At 43.8% G+C, this 13,946-nt stretch overlaps 1 protein-coding gene across 5 annotated transcripts in view; it reads right to left on the minus strand.

The window, feature by feature from the left end:
- Sema2a (Semaphorin 2a) overlaps positions 1-13,946 on the minus strand; it is a 300,390-nt gene that overhangs the window by 166,845 nt on the left and 119,599 nt on the right. For 3 of the 5 annotated variants that reach the window (XM_065496353.1, XM_065496349.1, XM_065496350.1), the window contains 2 exons: positions 10,579-10,640; positions 5,524-5,755 (listed from right to left, as the gene is read on the minus strand). In XM_065496353.1, the coding sequence (XP_065352425.1) occupies positions 5,524-5,656 (133 nt within the window). In that variant the 5' untranslated portion in view covers positions 5,657-5,755; positions 10,579-10,640. The remainder of the gene's footprint in view (positions 1-5,523; positions 5,756-10,578; positions 10,641-13,946) is intronic. The other 2 variants (XM_065496354.1, XM_065496351.1) reach the window with 1 other exon arrangement.

The following is a 13,946-nucleotide window of genomic DNA, read 5'->3' on the forward strand; positions in this document are numbered from 1 at the left end:
TTAGCTTGGTATTGCCCGTCTAGCAAGCGAGACGAAAACTCTCACCTGATTACGTAAACACGGCGCGAATTACAAAAAGGCCTCTCGCTTACTCGCGCAGTAATAATTTAGTGGTTTTACAGCCACCGTTTTTCTGCAGCGCTAACTTTTTAAACAGCCAGGCTCTCAAGTCTCAAGCTGGCACGGCGCAAATTACACTTTTAAACGCGCTCCAAGACGCAAATACCCGGCCTGCTCTCTTGCTATTTTCATCACCTGAGTTCGAACCGCGCTGCTTGATATTTCTCGTCTGGACGTAAATTCAGAGGTCCTCGGGGGACTCTAACGAGCCAGAATAATCTTGCAAAGTTGGCGCCCCCGAAACGGCAACCCTTCCTGCTCCTTCGGTCATACTTGCTTCTTAAATGTTTGCCACCGCTTTCATTCAGCGCAGGGCTATTAATCTTGATTCCCGCAACTTGTTTCAGCAAGAGCGAACAGGGTGTACGCTCCTGGAAAACCCCAAACACCCCCAGTCTGATGCACCCCCTCCCACAAGAGAACCAATTAGCAGTCATCAGCGTTTGCATTCGTTCGGCGCAAAACTGCTTGGTTGAAGCTTAATTGGCATGAAAATGCAGTCGGCGCGCTCTTTAGGAATTCATGAACACAGAGAGCGACACACCCACACAAAGGTTTTCGCCGTTGCTGGTAATTAATGGATTGCTGTTTGTTAATTTGCAGTCGCAGAGACCTTAAGATGTTCCACTTGAGATCGAAGACTCGTCTAGGAACTACGTTTTTGTCCGCAAAATTAATTTTAAAACCAGTTTGAAACAGGTGTCCTTTAAGATCCGCATCACCTGGTCGCCGTCATTGGATAAACTTCGCGGCGAATGCAGCAGGCGGGGAGCTATATAACGGCATTTTACTGCTCCAAGGAAATTACGCAAGCCCTTCGCTTAATTGCGCACTTTTATTTACCCCAATAGGAAGGGTAATTATCTTTTACTACTGTCCCTCTCGGTAATGGTAATAATAAGCAGAGAGGCACTTTCACCGGCGCAGGGGTGGCGTCAGAAGTCGTGAGCACCGGCAACCTCGCCCTATGTGTCTGTTTCTGCCGTGTATGTTATAATTACGGGGCTGTGGAAGCTCCGCGCACTACTATGAAATCCGAAGCAACTTCATTACCCAAGAGTTGGCTCATTCAAAATGCATGCAGATCAAAGTTTGCGCGGGCCGTATTAATGAACTATAATGTGGCGGTGAATGCACAGTCAGGTCGGCGTGCGGCAGCCATTCATCAGCCATACACAAACATCATCAGTGAATCTGCTCGTGCTTTATTGGCACACGCCAGGGGCTATTCGCAAGGAAATCTCTGCAGATTTTTAACAAAGCATAAATTTATTTTAAAATTGAATAAAATTTGAACAGAATTTCTATATTGACACTGCGGTTAAACTCGAATGGAATTGAAACTATCTGGCCACCACCGGGGTCCGGCTTCACGCGACGCGCAGATATTGCGTCTGGTAGAGTACGGCGGGAAAGTTACAAACGTCAAATGAAATTTTCATGGGAAACATTATCATGTAAATGCCTTCAGCACAATGAATATTTTTGTTGTTATATCTTTACAAACAGCTAATTAGTCTGGTAATTGGTGAATCTACCATTAGATGGCACATCAGGCCAATGGAAATGCAACAAAATACGCGGGAATGAAATTATTAAGCCCGGCACGCCCTTTTTTGACGCTTCAGATTGGCCACTGGACTGTCTCCTGATTGGCCTCCATTATTTCGACGCCATATTGACTTCTGACCGGCGGGAATCAACACAGATCGGAACCCGGACCCTGGTGTTTATCATATGGTAATGCCAGGGAATCGGAGAACTCCAATTTCTGATAAATGCCGACCCTTCAAACAAACTTTGCCTCATATACATGCAGAAAAATTTACTCTATATATCACTAAAAAAGTATTAAATCATTTTTACTTGGAAAATTTTAATATCCTAGATAAATAAAATCTTCCGTGTCTAAATTTTTCAGTGATTCGTTTGCATTAATTATCAAATAGAATGGCAGCCACTTTTTAAAAGCCCTCTTGGGGGTATCCGTTTTGTGGGCAGCCATGGGAGCGTGTGTGTTTGATAAAGCCAGTGTGGTACTTCATTAAGGCCGGCTCATCTTGGCTAAAATCAGCCCAATACATTTGCGTGTTTGTACATAATCACTGCGGAGGTGCGCGTAAAAAGGATTTGCGCTCCATTCACGGGCTCAGCTCAAGCGGATGATGAAGCAAAGAGACTTACCCGTCGGAGCCCCGTCGGCTTTCATATATATGAATAACCACACTACGCGCGCTCTGCTCTGCTGCTTATTATTGACAAACCCGCCGAATCACAGCCGGCATGTGTAAGGAACGGCGGGAGTGAGCGTTTACATTCGCGCATGAAAAGCGGCTGAAAATGTGTATCCCGGCCGGGCTGAAATGTGAAAGACACGCGAAAGGAGATGAAATTGCAAATGAAAAGCGGCGGCACATCCAGCAGGCGCGCTGGCTCGGGTCAACTGCAAAACTGCAAATCAAACCGCAGGGGTACTTAATGGGATGCGAACTTCTTTGATTAGTTTGAGCACGGCAGGCGCATTTGAGCCGAGAGAAGTCCTGATTAATCGGATTCAAAGCCGCGCGGCGTGCGCTCCTCCGCCCATTTTGATTGCATGCAAAAGGAAAAGCCAACCTGCGGGTGAGAATTTCAAATAAAAGAGGTGTGTCAAAAGGGAGCGAGCTGCTCAAAAGACGGCAGTAAAGTTTAAAAAGGCTGCCGAGCAATTCCATATCTCGCGTGATGGGTGATAAATTTTCATTTTATGGGCGCACCTTAAATTGAATCAGCTGCACTTACTCTGGAAAAGTACGGAAGTGCCGCTGCAGGAAAAGTGTACGCCAGAGTGGAGCGCATAATAAAAAACTGTCTCACGACGGTGCAAACTTTTATCATTTCACTCGTTAAGGGCGTTGTAAAAAGCGTGTGATGGAAATTGCGAAATTTTTGATTCCACGTTTGATGAGAGCGGGCGAAATCTAGTTGTGAGAACGCGCGTTTTGATTGCTTCTTCTCACGCTGTGTCAGAAACGGGCAAGTAAATCAAGGGGGCGGCGCCGACGACAAAAGGAGAGAGCGGCCCAAATCTCTTTTCCGACATGTCACCCACATCACAACACAATCACAGTCTATTGCGGCAAATTGACTGGCTTTATCGTATTCCAAATTGAATAGCAACGCAGCAAGTACGTGCAGATAATTAAAAATATTTTTTCTGTAGCTGCTAAAATGTTTGAATCACCAATTGAACACGTTTAATGAGTTTTCAAGAATTCTGACGCATTTTGAAAACTACTATTTCAGATTATTTATACAAAACCAAGGTCAATTGATTATTTAATCAGGATTGTAGCCGAATATTTTGGTAAAAACGTCAAATTTTACGATTTCCCCGTGCTTTGCAACACTTGCCACGCCTCCTTTTTAATTTTCCGGGGCACTACGCCCTCCATCAAACATTCTCAGGGCTCTTTTAGTAAAACCGTCAAATTTTGAGATTTTCCCGCGCTTTAAAAAAATTACCACGCCTCCCTTTCTAACTTTCCGGGGAACCACACCCCCATTTTAAAACTTTTCGTTGCAAAAATTCAGAATTTTCAACATTTTTTAGTTATAGCTCCAACGTTGAACTACTCGTAGAAATTAATTATTTATCGATATGTCTTATTTGTTACTGCATATCTGCTGATTACGACATGAAATAAATGTATATCTTGTTAAGTGCACTTTATGTACACTTGCTGGGCATGTTCAAAGCAAAATGCGTAGGGTTTGATAATCAGACAAGTTTCCTCGCTTTCCTTGAGCGGCGGCTCATTTTCCGCAATAACGCTCTCGAAGCCAATATTCAGTACAGAGAGCATCAGAAGAAGCTTTTCCGTGTCACTATCAGATGATTAGTTACTCTTGCGAACGAGATCAAATGGAAATTTAAAAGCCCGTCGAGATGATTCACCGCGGGAGTAATTACTCGGGGCACCGGAAGCCTGGCTGCTGTCTCAAAGTACACACGCACGCACACGCGCGCCCAGCCGGTATTGTATCGGCTGCGAGAGAAAGAGAGAGAGAGAGAGAGAGAGAGAGAGAGAGAGAGAGAGAGAGCACTCGATGCATCCAAAGCACTTCGCGACGTGCTCTCCCGTGCTGACGTTGATTGACAGTAATCCGCAATGCCTGTGACGTTATCTCCTTAACAAATGCCACACTCCATGAATCAGCTCAGAAATCTATTACATTACATCTAAGTAATTAGTGTCAATCCCCTTAGCGGATAATATTTTATATATTATATGGCGTTCGCTGCTTGGTACTTGGTAATGAGATTATATGCGTTTCCGTGCGGATTTCGCGAGGTTCACTCAGCTCCTTACATGCAGCTTGCAGCCTCTGATCACTCCTGAGAGCGCTTTGAGAGATTGTGGTTGCGAAATGCAAGCGTGGGGATTATGATATGAACAAATATGCAACAAATTTTTCTTTGTTATATTTCATTCGTGACGAAATTTCGTACTTGAGTAAGACATTACGTGCTGAAAATTTATAATAACGTTAAAACCGGTACTTTAAAAAGTGTCACAAGAACGCTGGCGACCAATTAGAGAAGAGAGTCACTTTTCTCGCTTCCACAAGCTGTCGCTGTGGCGCTGCTGTCTCAATCTTAGGCCACTGATGAGTCCAATCGGAGAACCGTGCCCTTCTCTGATTTGAGGCCGGCGTTCTTAAAGCAAGTTTAAGACCATAAACCGCTATATTAACAGTTTGTACGTTTCTGCCCATTTTTGGCACGTCTTGTTGAATTGACGACCGAGTTTTTCAACTGCCAATACTACGAATAAATTGATTCAGGCAAAAATGAAATGACAGAAAGTGTTCATTTAAAACTATTTCTCGATTGCGCGTGCAGAAAACGTTCCAGAGAGCTCTGTAAATAAAGCAGAGAATAATTCGAGGAAAACGGAATGAAATTGAAACAAACTTTGCCTGGAAACGGGTTAATCAATTAAATTATTCGCTTAATTGCAGACCTAACGGCAGTTCTATGAAAAGTGGTGGCTGTTCAAATTGCAATCTACGCAACGCTGATTTTTCCGCATAATATTCTTCACTGCTGACCTAGTTTTACTCTCAGGGATTGGTTAGCTTTTTCTAAAATTACATTCGTTCTTCTTGAAATAATAACTGGGAAAAATAAATTTTAATTTCTATCCTTTGTGCAATATTTAGACTTTGTAAAAGCTCATTCAATGTAATATTTGCCAGCTGTTTACAGTCAAACCTTCATGATGAGCTTAATGTTCTTACAAAACTTTGGGTGTAATTGAAAAAATTAAATAAAAAATCACCAATCAGAAAGTTTAAAAAAAATTTAGTTAATTTTGTAACTACTAGACAGTAAATATTTAATAAAAAAAATGTTCCTACCTTGTTCGATGACCACCGGCTCGTCCTCCTCCAGCGGAATGGTTGAAATTGCAGGCGCGGCTGGGGCAGTGGCCGCGTGCACCGTCGTAATGAATGCGCACAGCGCGACAAAAATCACTGGGTTTAGTTTCATTGTCTGTTTTTTCTGCACGGACGGAGAGAGAACAAATCGAAAGAAGCGGATGGGTGGTGAGGGTGGCAGACGCACTCGGGGCTGATTAGCAATCACCACCTGAAACACACACGAGCAATTTGCATTTAAAATTCGCTCGGCGGAGGCGGCGGGAATCAGGGAAAGAACAACAAACGCGCCGGAGAGATTCAATTTCAAGCCATCGACTTTCTTTTGTGCCGAGTGCGTGCGAGACGACGACGACGCAGCCGACTTCAAAGGCGACTTTCAAATTGGCCTTTTGGTAAAAATACAGAGGCCTGCAGCAGGTAGAGCGGCAAAATGTTGCGGTAAGGCAAGGGTCTGTGCTGTGAGATGGATGGCAAGGGTTGGCAAGGTGAGCGAGTGAGGTTGACAGCAATTTATCACGCGGCCGTGGCATCGCACACTGCCCCCCAAGTGGCCCCTGCGCCCGCCCGCCCGCCCTCCCGCACACCAGCACGCCACGCAAACTGCCCTAAAAAGTGGCCGCGCGGTTTGCAAAATATTATTTAAGAGAGGGCGAGCGGCCGGCCGGCCACCCAGGGGGCCACACTTTTCTGCTGCCGAGGCGAGAAAAGCAAGCGCGTGCTCCACTCTCCGCTGCGCTGGCCGAGCCGGAAAATTGCCGCTGATGAAAATGAATGGCCAACCTGCGTAATGGAGTTTTGCCGAAATTGAATTCTGACTTTGTCGGTTTAATTGGCATTCCTGTCCACCGCACATGGAAATGCTAAAATAAAATGGAACTTTTCCCCGTTGACCTTGGAAGCACAGATGTGAATTTTCAAAATTGAACCAAATGCATCCTCCGGGAAGCAATACGCAACATTAAAAAAATTACCAACGCGTGCCCCATTGCAAATTTAATTATAGTGGCATAATATTTTATGAAATGTTCGCGAGAATTACCAAGCATGTAAACAAAATTTGGGAGAGGTCATCCGTTAATTTAATATTCACCCCTTTCGAGGGCGTGTTTGACGCAAATTAACTGTCACTCGGTTACATTATGCATTTAGCGTGGACATTCAGCATAGTTTGAATTTTACTCAAATGAGACATTGCGGTCTGCATTTCACACCCAATTGTTGGCACGGCGGGGCGCCACGCCAGCTAATAAATAAACTAATTTCATAGTCTGTGTGAGTGTGAGCAGGCGTAAATAATTAATAAAGTGCAGCGCGAGGGTGAAACGTATACGCCAGCCGACCGAAAAGCAGACTGGCCAGTTAGCGCTGTCTGACGCGGGCGTGACTATTGGTAGAGCGGCAAGCAATTTCGCAAATTGCCCTGCCGTTTCCTAGAAATATTTCTCATTTGGAGAGAGTGCATATTATAGCTTCTGTTTTATTCGAGTACATGCTAAAGTTGTGTTTCCTCGTTGTTACTTTTATTTTGTGGTAAATGAATAACAAATTTAAAAAATGCGAGCAATACACTCCTATCCAAATTGGGCTCTCACCTTTGTCAGGGATGAAATGAAAATTGTGTGTAACTAAAGAGGTTATGGTTAAAAAATCAATAAAAAAGAGCTGATTTTCTAATAGAAAAAATTTATTCTGATTTAGTAAAATATTTTTGATTGATTTTGATTCCTCTTGTCATGATCTACCCAATGGTGCGCGAATTCTGAGGAAAAATTCCCTAAAAAAATTCGGTGAAATAAAACGTGTTATTACAGTAGGGAGACAATGCTTGATTAGCATAAATGCAAACTTTCTCATTTTAAGAAAATTTTTAGCTCTGTCCCAAAATTAAAAGACTAATTTAACAACAAATATTTTCCTAATTTTGCTGTACATTTTGGAAAAAATAGCTTTTGATAAATATACTGTCCCCAATCTTGAAGATGTTCTATCCAAATATCGTGTGTTAGCCTCTCAAGCATGACATCCAGATTGGCCATGATAGCAGACGGCACGTCGTTTTTCAGGGGTCGCCCTCCTTTTCGGTGTATTACCAAGTTGCGGCGGCGGAACTCGCCCCCGTCGGAACGAAGCTCCCCGGAGACCTCTACGAGATGCGTCCGCTAAGGTCAGGGGTGGAGGACCACGGGCCAATTTGGTACTCCTCCGCCCCCTCCCTTGTCGTGCCAAGCCCAGATTCGTGCGGATTCGGGACGATTTCGCGGATTTTATAAACTTTTCACGAGCGGTCGTAAAAAAGCGTCTCGGGAGGTAGCTGCGCGGAGTTGCAGCAGACACCGCCATCAATATCGAAGCGGATTTTAATAAAGAAACGCCCCGTGGCTGTGCTGTTCATTAGGTTGTAAATATGCATCAGCGCAGGATGAATTTAATGACTCGCTGCTCCGACATGGGCAGCGCAAACTAGCTGCCTTGCAAAACTCACTGGCGACAAGATTAAATCGGCAGCTCGCTCGCATGCAGAGAGAGAAAAACTCGCATTGCCGAGGCACAAACGGATCGGAATCGACGGCAGCGGGCGTGACTCTTTTAATTCCCGAACCGTTTATTACGTTACACGAGATGCGCGGCTGCCGGTGCGAAGCCCACACAACGATCGGCGGCCAGATAGATGCGAATTTGCTAAAAGGCAATAACTCAAGGTGGATTTATGTTTTTGCACCGCACGACGCAGATCTCGCCGCTGCGATTGGCACGATAAACGCGGCGAAATATTGAAATCCTTTCGCACTTTGTAGTAAATGTGTCCGACTGCATTTCTCAATGCAATAATTTTCCACTGGAGATAGATAACGGCAACCTGTTCTTGTTGCGAGGAGCACCGTCTGATTCAATTTACACTCCGTGCTTTAATTGAGTAAATTGTATAAATTAGCTCTGCTGCGTTTCAAAGGAAAAGTTTTCATGCACATTAATATTCAACCGGCTTCAATGTTAATCCTTTAGCATTGCGGAATAGTACAGACATTTCCCTTTGACGACAAAAAACACACACACAGCGACGGTCAATTTTGGGGGATACAAAGTGAAAAACGGACGTGTCATTCCGCAGTCGGCTGGATAATAATTCAACCCTTCACGCCTGAGTATGAATAACCGCGGCCAAAATGCTGATAAAGCCATAAATTTCGCCGCCGTCTGGGGTCCAGAGCGAGCGACACACATTTATGCGCCCCCATATTGGCCCATTGTGCCGTCCCTCGCGTTTTTCGCGCAGCAGATTCGAGTGCCAAAACATATTACACATTCAGCGAAACATGAGAGAGAGAGAAAGAGCAGGGCAGAGCGGCTTCAGCTTATTTTGAAAACAATAATCTGCATTCAGCAGCAAAAAAGAGGCGAAAGAGATAAAACCTTTTGCTGTGTGCCGCCTGCCGCTGCTTTGAACGTCCAAAACGTCGCTTGCCCGCTCGCTCGCTTGCGTTTGCTCTTTTATCTGCTGAATTAATAAAAATTTTGCGCCGCCGTGAAGTGGGATTAAAATTGAAAGAGCACCAGTGTGAGTGCGGCCTAAATAACCGGCTGATGGCGAAATTAAAAAGTAAATTTTGCATAATGGCTCGGCGGCGGGAGCGCTCATGCACATGTTGTTTTATTGTTTGGCTCGTTTTTCATCATAACTGCCGACTGGCCGCGCTGGTGACACAGCGCGGCCACTAAATTTTCGGCCGATCCACTGAATTTATGGCTGCGCAAACGGACCGTTTTTAATGTTCGCTCTTTGTCGAATGTGAGGCAGGGGATTAGTCTAACGCTGACTCTATTTTCAGCAAAATTTAACATTGTTCACATGGGAAGCGAGCGGGTAACTTTCAACCAGATAGTTGATAGTTTCTTTCCCTTCAAGGCGAATTCCCCGTTGTGAGCGGTCAGCGAGTAATAAGCTGTCTAAAAGCGATCTATTTCGCGCGGCGGAGAATTGCGGACGTTCTGATTGGCTGGCGGTGGCCTTTTCTATTGTTGCAGCCAATCAGAACGTCTATGATCCTCCGCCACGTTAAAATAGATCGTTTTTCGACAGCGTATTCACTCACAACGGGAAATCTGCCACCGAAGAAAGGAAACTTATGGTTTTGAACTATCATCTGGTTAGAAATAAAAAAGAAATGTTCAAATGGTGCGCTTCCCTAGTTAGTATTGTCCTTAACAGAATTTTCTGTTTCAACTAGTAGAACCAACTTCCCAATTTTCTAATGAAATGACAAGGAAAATTCCCTTACAAATCACAAAAATCAGCCTTGTAAAATATAATAACAATTCCAATTCAAAATAATGATGGACTAAGCTTCCTTCCACATACTCGTCGAGCAAATAATTATCCTCTGGGACCACATATAAAAGCAGGAAAAAATTATTCACCCTCCTTGTTCGGCGAAACACACAGGCAGCAATATTTCGGAATGATTTAATTTCATGGCCGGATACCTCGTTGACCCCCATTTTTGGCGAATTCTCCAGCAGTTTCCCTCTTCGGGATCAGAGAGAATAAGCAGGGTATAAGGGTGGAGAGCCGTTTTCTTTTGTGGCTCAGCCCCCAGGGGGCCAAGAGGGCTGGGGCGGCAGCTAGTTGCTTTCCCATTAAGCGACGACAAGAATGAAAAAAGCCATCATCGCGGGCGAGAGCGGAGAGGATGGATGTATGAGTGTGTGTGTGTGTGTGTGTGTGTTGCAATTCACAATGCACCAGCGGTATTATCCGCTCGCGCGCCGCTTCCATTCCGCAGAATCAAATAGCGACTAATAATGGCGCTGTTGGCGCGGCAGGAATTTCGCCTTTCGCCGGAGATGAGCTGCCGATGGAAAAAGATGTCTCATCTATTTCTATTATATCCTTTCCTCGAGGTGGAAAATATTCCGAGATGATTGGCAATCTCTGTGCAAATGGCGCGGTGTGAAAATCGAAGTTTGACGAGATAAAGATTGATGGCGTGTATGGTTTTATGATTTTTCTCTACTATATGTCGTGTATTTTACCTGAAGTGAGGGACTCGCAGATGTTGAGAAAGCGTTTCACCATTTCGTGAGTTAACAGACACCTGAAACAAAAGCAAACCGCACACTTTAGAAAATATAGTAAAGCGGTGCAAATTTTGGATAAATTTGATTTTAATTTAATCCTCTTTTGTTTGCTTTTCATAATTATTATAATTTTCAACTGTTGTCCTGTATCATTCCATTTTAAATGAAAAAATGAGCATTCCAACATGTGCACATCTCGTGTTCACATATAGCAGAAAGGGAAATAATGAAACAACAAGCAAAAACGTTTTGTTTGAAAATGAAAATGAAAGCTCCATGCCTCCTAGAATTGAGTTTTAATAAGCAGAGAGTAAAAATGAACAAACAACCGTTGAAAGTTGTACATTGCGAAAATTGCCTTTTTTGCAGATGTGCAAAACAGCAGGCAGCCTATTTAAAAAAGATTTAAAAAGTGATGGAGCGCGTTGTGGCGGCTGCGACGGCGAATGATCGAGGTCGGAAGGCGTCGGCGGTATCAGATGGTCGCTTTAATTAAAGAAGGGAAAATGAGTTTTTAACAGCAAACATCGCGCGGGCGCGCGCGCGTGTATTGTAATTTAATGAAACTCAGCGGCAGCGCATGCATCACACTTGGCTGCATTTTATTTCGATGGCCGCAAGCTGTCTGTCTGTTAGCGGCGGCTGAAAAGAGTCTCTCGCCGGCGAGCGTCTTTTGCGCTAAATAAATATTAAAAGTGGCTGCCGCGGCGAAATAACGTGATCAAAAAGTTCATAATTCACGAGAGAAAGAGAGCTTGCGGCGCCTGGGGTCTCGCGAGGGATGAATTGGCTGCGATCCTTCCTCATTGTTTTTCAGCCGGAATATATTGCATAGGCCTTTTTTTTCCTTTGACATGGCAACGGAAAAAGCAAGCGAATCACTTCAAAAGGAAACCTACAAACAATGTGCTGCCGCTCATTTGCTCAAAAGAGTTTATTGACCTAAATTAGCCTGCGGCGAGTTAAGCAGAAATTGAGCCTCAAAAAGTGGAAGTTATTCTACCAAAAATAAAGTTTTTTTAAGATCCTTATTAGAATGGGGCTGTTGTTGCGTAACAAACGGATTAAAATGCAAAAATGTGATGTTTAACAATTTAAATTAGATATATACTGTAGGTACTGTGCAATCCTGAAAAAAATTGGCGGTTAAATGAGGTACATGCTGAAAATTGGAAAAGAGCTAAATTTGTAACAATTTCGTTTATATTTATTGGAAAATCGGCTAATCAAGCGGGACACTGTATAATCACGATTTATTTCACAATTTAGGGAACTTTTCCTCATAATTCGGACACCATTGGATATTATATCACTCGAAAAATCACATACCTTTTGAAAAACGGCATGAATTCATAGAGTTAATTACCAGGAATGTGCGGCTGAATAAAAATGAGCAGAGTAAAATCATTCTTGTTTTACAAAATGCGCAGAAGTTGGTCCTTACTTGAATCACTACTTTATCCTAGCCGTTTTTAACGCTGACTGCTCGCACGGCCAATTTCTTTCCGTCTCGCATTTGCAAGTTCCCCTTGCTTGCAATCGCACACAGAAGGTCGGCCAATAAAAGGGAAATTTCAATTTGGAGGTGAGGGCCCTCTCAGTTCCATTTATCCAGAGCGCGCCGAGTGGTGTGTTTCCAACTTGTTCCATTCAGCCTTCAGCCGGAATCTCGTGTGTGAGTGTATGTGTTTTTGCCATTGTGCAACTCTCAGGCAGGGTGAAAACTCATTACTTTAGCTGCAGACCCTCCTCCCGCAATGCTATCTCCTTATGCAGGCGCGCAGGTTGTAATTATTAGACTGCCACTCGCACCGCCGCGATTGCCATCGGCTGCTTTCTTTCTTTTCTGTCTTCCTTTCTTTCCATCCGCACCGCAACTTGTTTCGTCGCTGGAATTTAATTTTTTGCGCCAACCGAGCGTGAACTGTTCCACAAGGGGAAATACATAAATCTGCGAGAGCGAAACTTGAGCGCGGCTCTACACGGTGTAATTTTTCACTCGCGCCGATCGGCGTGATGACAAGTTGTGTCATCTGGCGTGTCACGTGGCGCGCGTGATTGATGCACTTTGCACCCGCGACTCCGACCCCCGTCCGCCATCCGCGCAACCCTGCTCGCATTAATTACAACCAACTCTTTTGCCACCCACCGAGAGCTGCGTCAGGCCGGTGAAATAAATTGCCAATTATTTCACCAGTGAATCCCGACGCAAACGCCTGTAAAGAGAGACAATGCCGGCAAAATTTCAACGTGTACGCATTTTTGTTTTTGTATTTATAGTGTAACAGAATTTTGATGTTGGTGGTGCACGAATTTCCAGGTCCAAAATTTTCACCAGAAATTAGTTAAGCACCGGGCCCTAACGGGTTTAATTTAAATTTATTTGGGGGGAAGGTATTAGGAAATTTAATTTTTTTTTAAATATGATTTTAATTACAACTTTAACGCACAAAAATTCAATTTAACGAGAAAAAGAGTACAAAATACGCTTATTCAACGTGAAGAATACCTATTTAACTTGCAAGAACGCTTATGTATCGTGCAAGAACGCCTATTTATCGTAAAAGAACTTCTTCTTATCGTGAAAAAAATCCTTTTTAGCGTGCAAGAACCCCTATTTACCACGCAAGAACGCTTATTAACTTGCAATAACGCTTATGTATTGTGCAAGAACTCCTATTTAACGTGCAAGAATGCCTATTCATCGTGAAAGAACGTCTTTTTATCGTGAAAAAGTCCTTTTTATCGTGCAAGAACACCTATTTATCGTGCAAGAGCGCTTATTAACTTGCAAGAACGCTTGTGTATCGTGAAAGAACGCCTATTTAACGTGAGAGAACGTCTGTATCACCGGTAAAGAATGGAAAGTCAGAAAAGTAGAACATTTAAGGATGAATTGAAACCAATTTACATCTATTTCCAAATTTAAACGGAAAAAAATTTGAGCAGAAGTGTTTCCACCTACAAAATATTGTTAATGGGCTATCAAAACTTTGACCATATCCGCCTGCTGAAAAAGTTGAACAAATTTGAATATTTTTTCCACCCTTCCCAAGAGCCAAAAACCTGTTCAGAAGCAGCAGGACCCATAAAAAATAATTACGAAAAATAGCGGCTAATTTTAATTATACGCCTGCCTGACTTTGCTCCACGCCGCACATCCACTGTTGGCAAGGTGCAATTATGCAAAGCCGGCGGTGGCTCTCTGGGGTGATGCGTGTGTAAAAAACGCATAAAACGCGCGGGCGACCCCAACTGCAGGAGCTTTGGTCAATACAGCCGCAAACACTTGCGCTCTCACTGCTTAAGTGGCTGAGTCGCGC

The sequence above is a fragment of the Cloeon dipterum genome, chromosome X (assembly GCF_949628265.1).
Source record: "Cloeon dipterum chromosome X, ieCloDipt1.1, whole genome shotgun sequence".
NCBI classification, from domain to species: domain Eukaryota; kingdom Metazoa; phylum Arthropoda; class Insecta; order Ephemeroptera; family Baetidae; genus Cloeon; species Cloeon dipterum.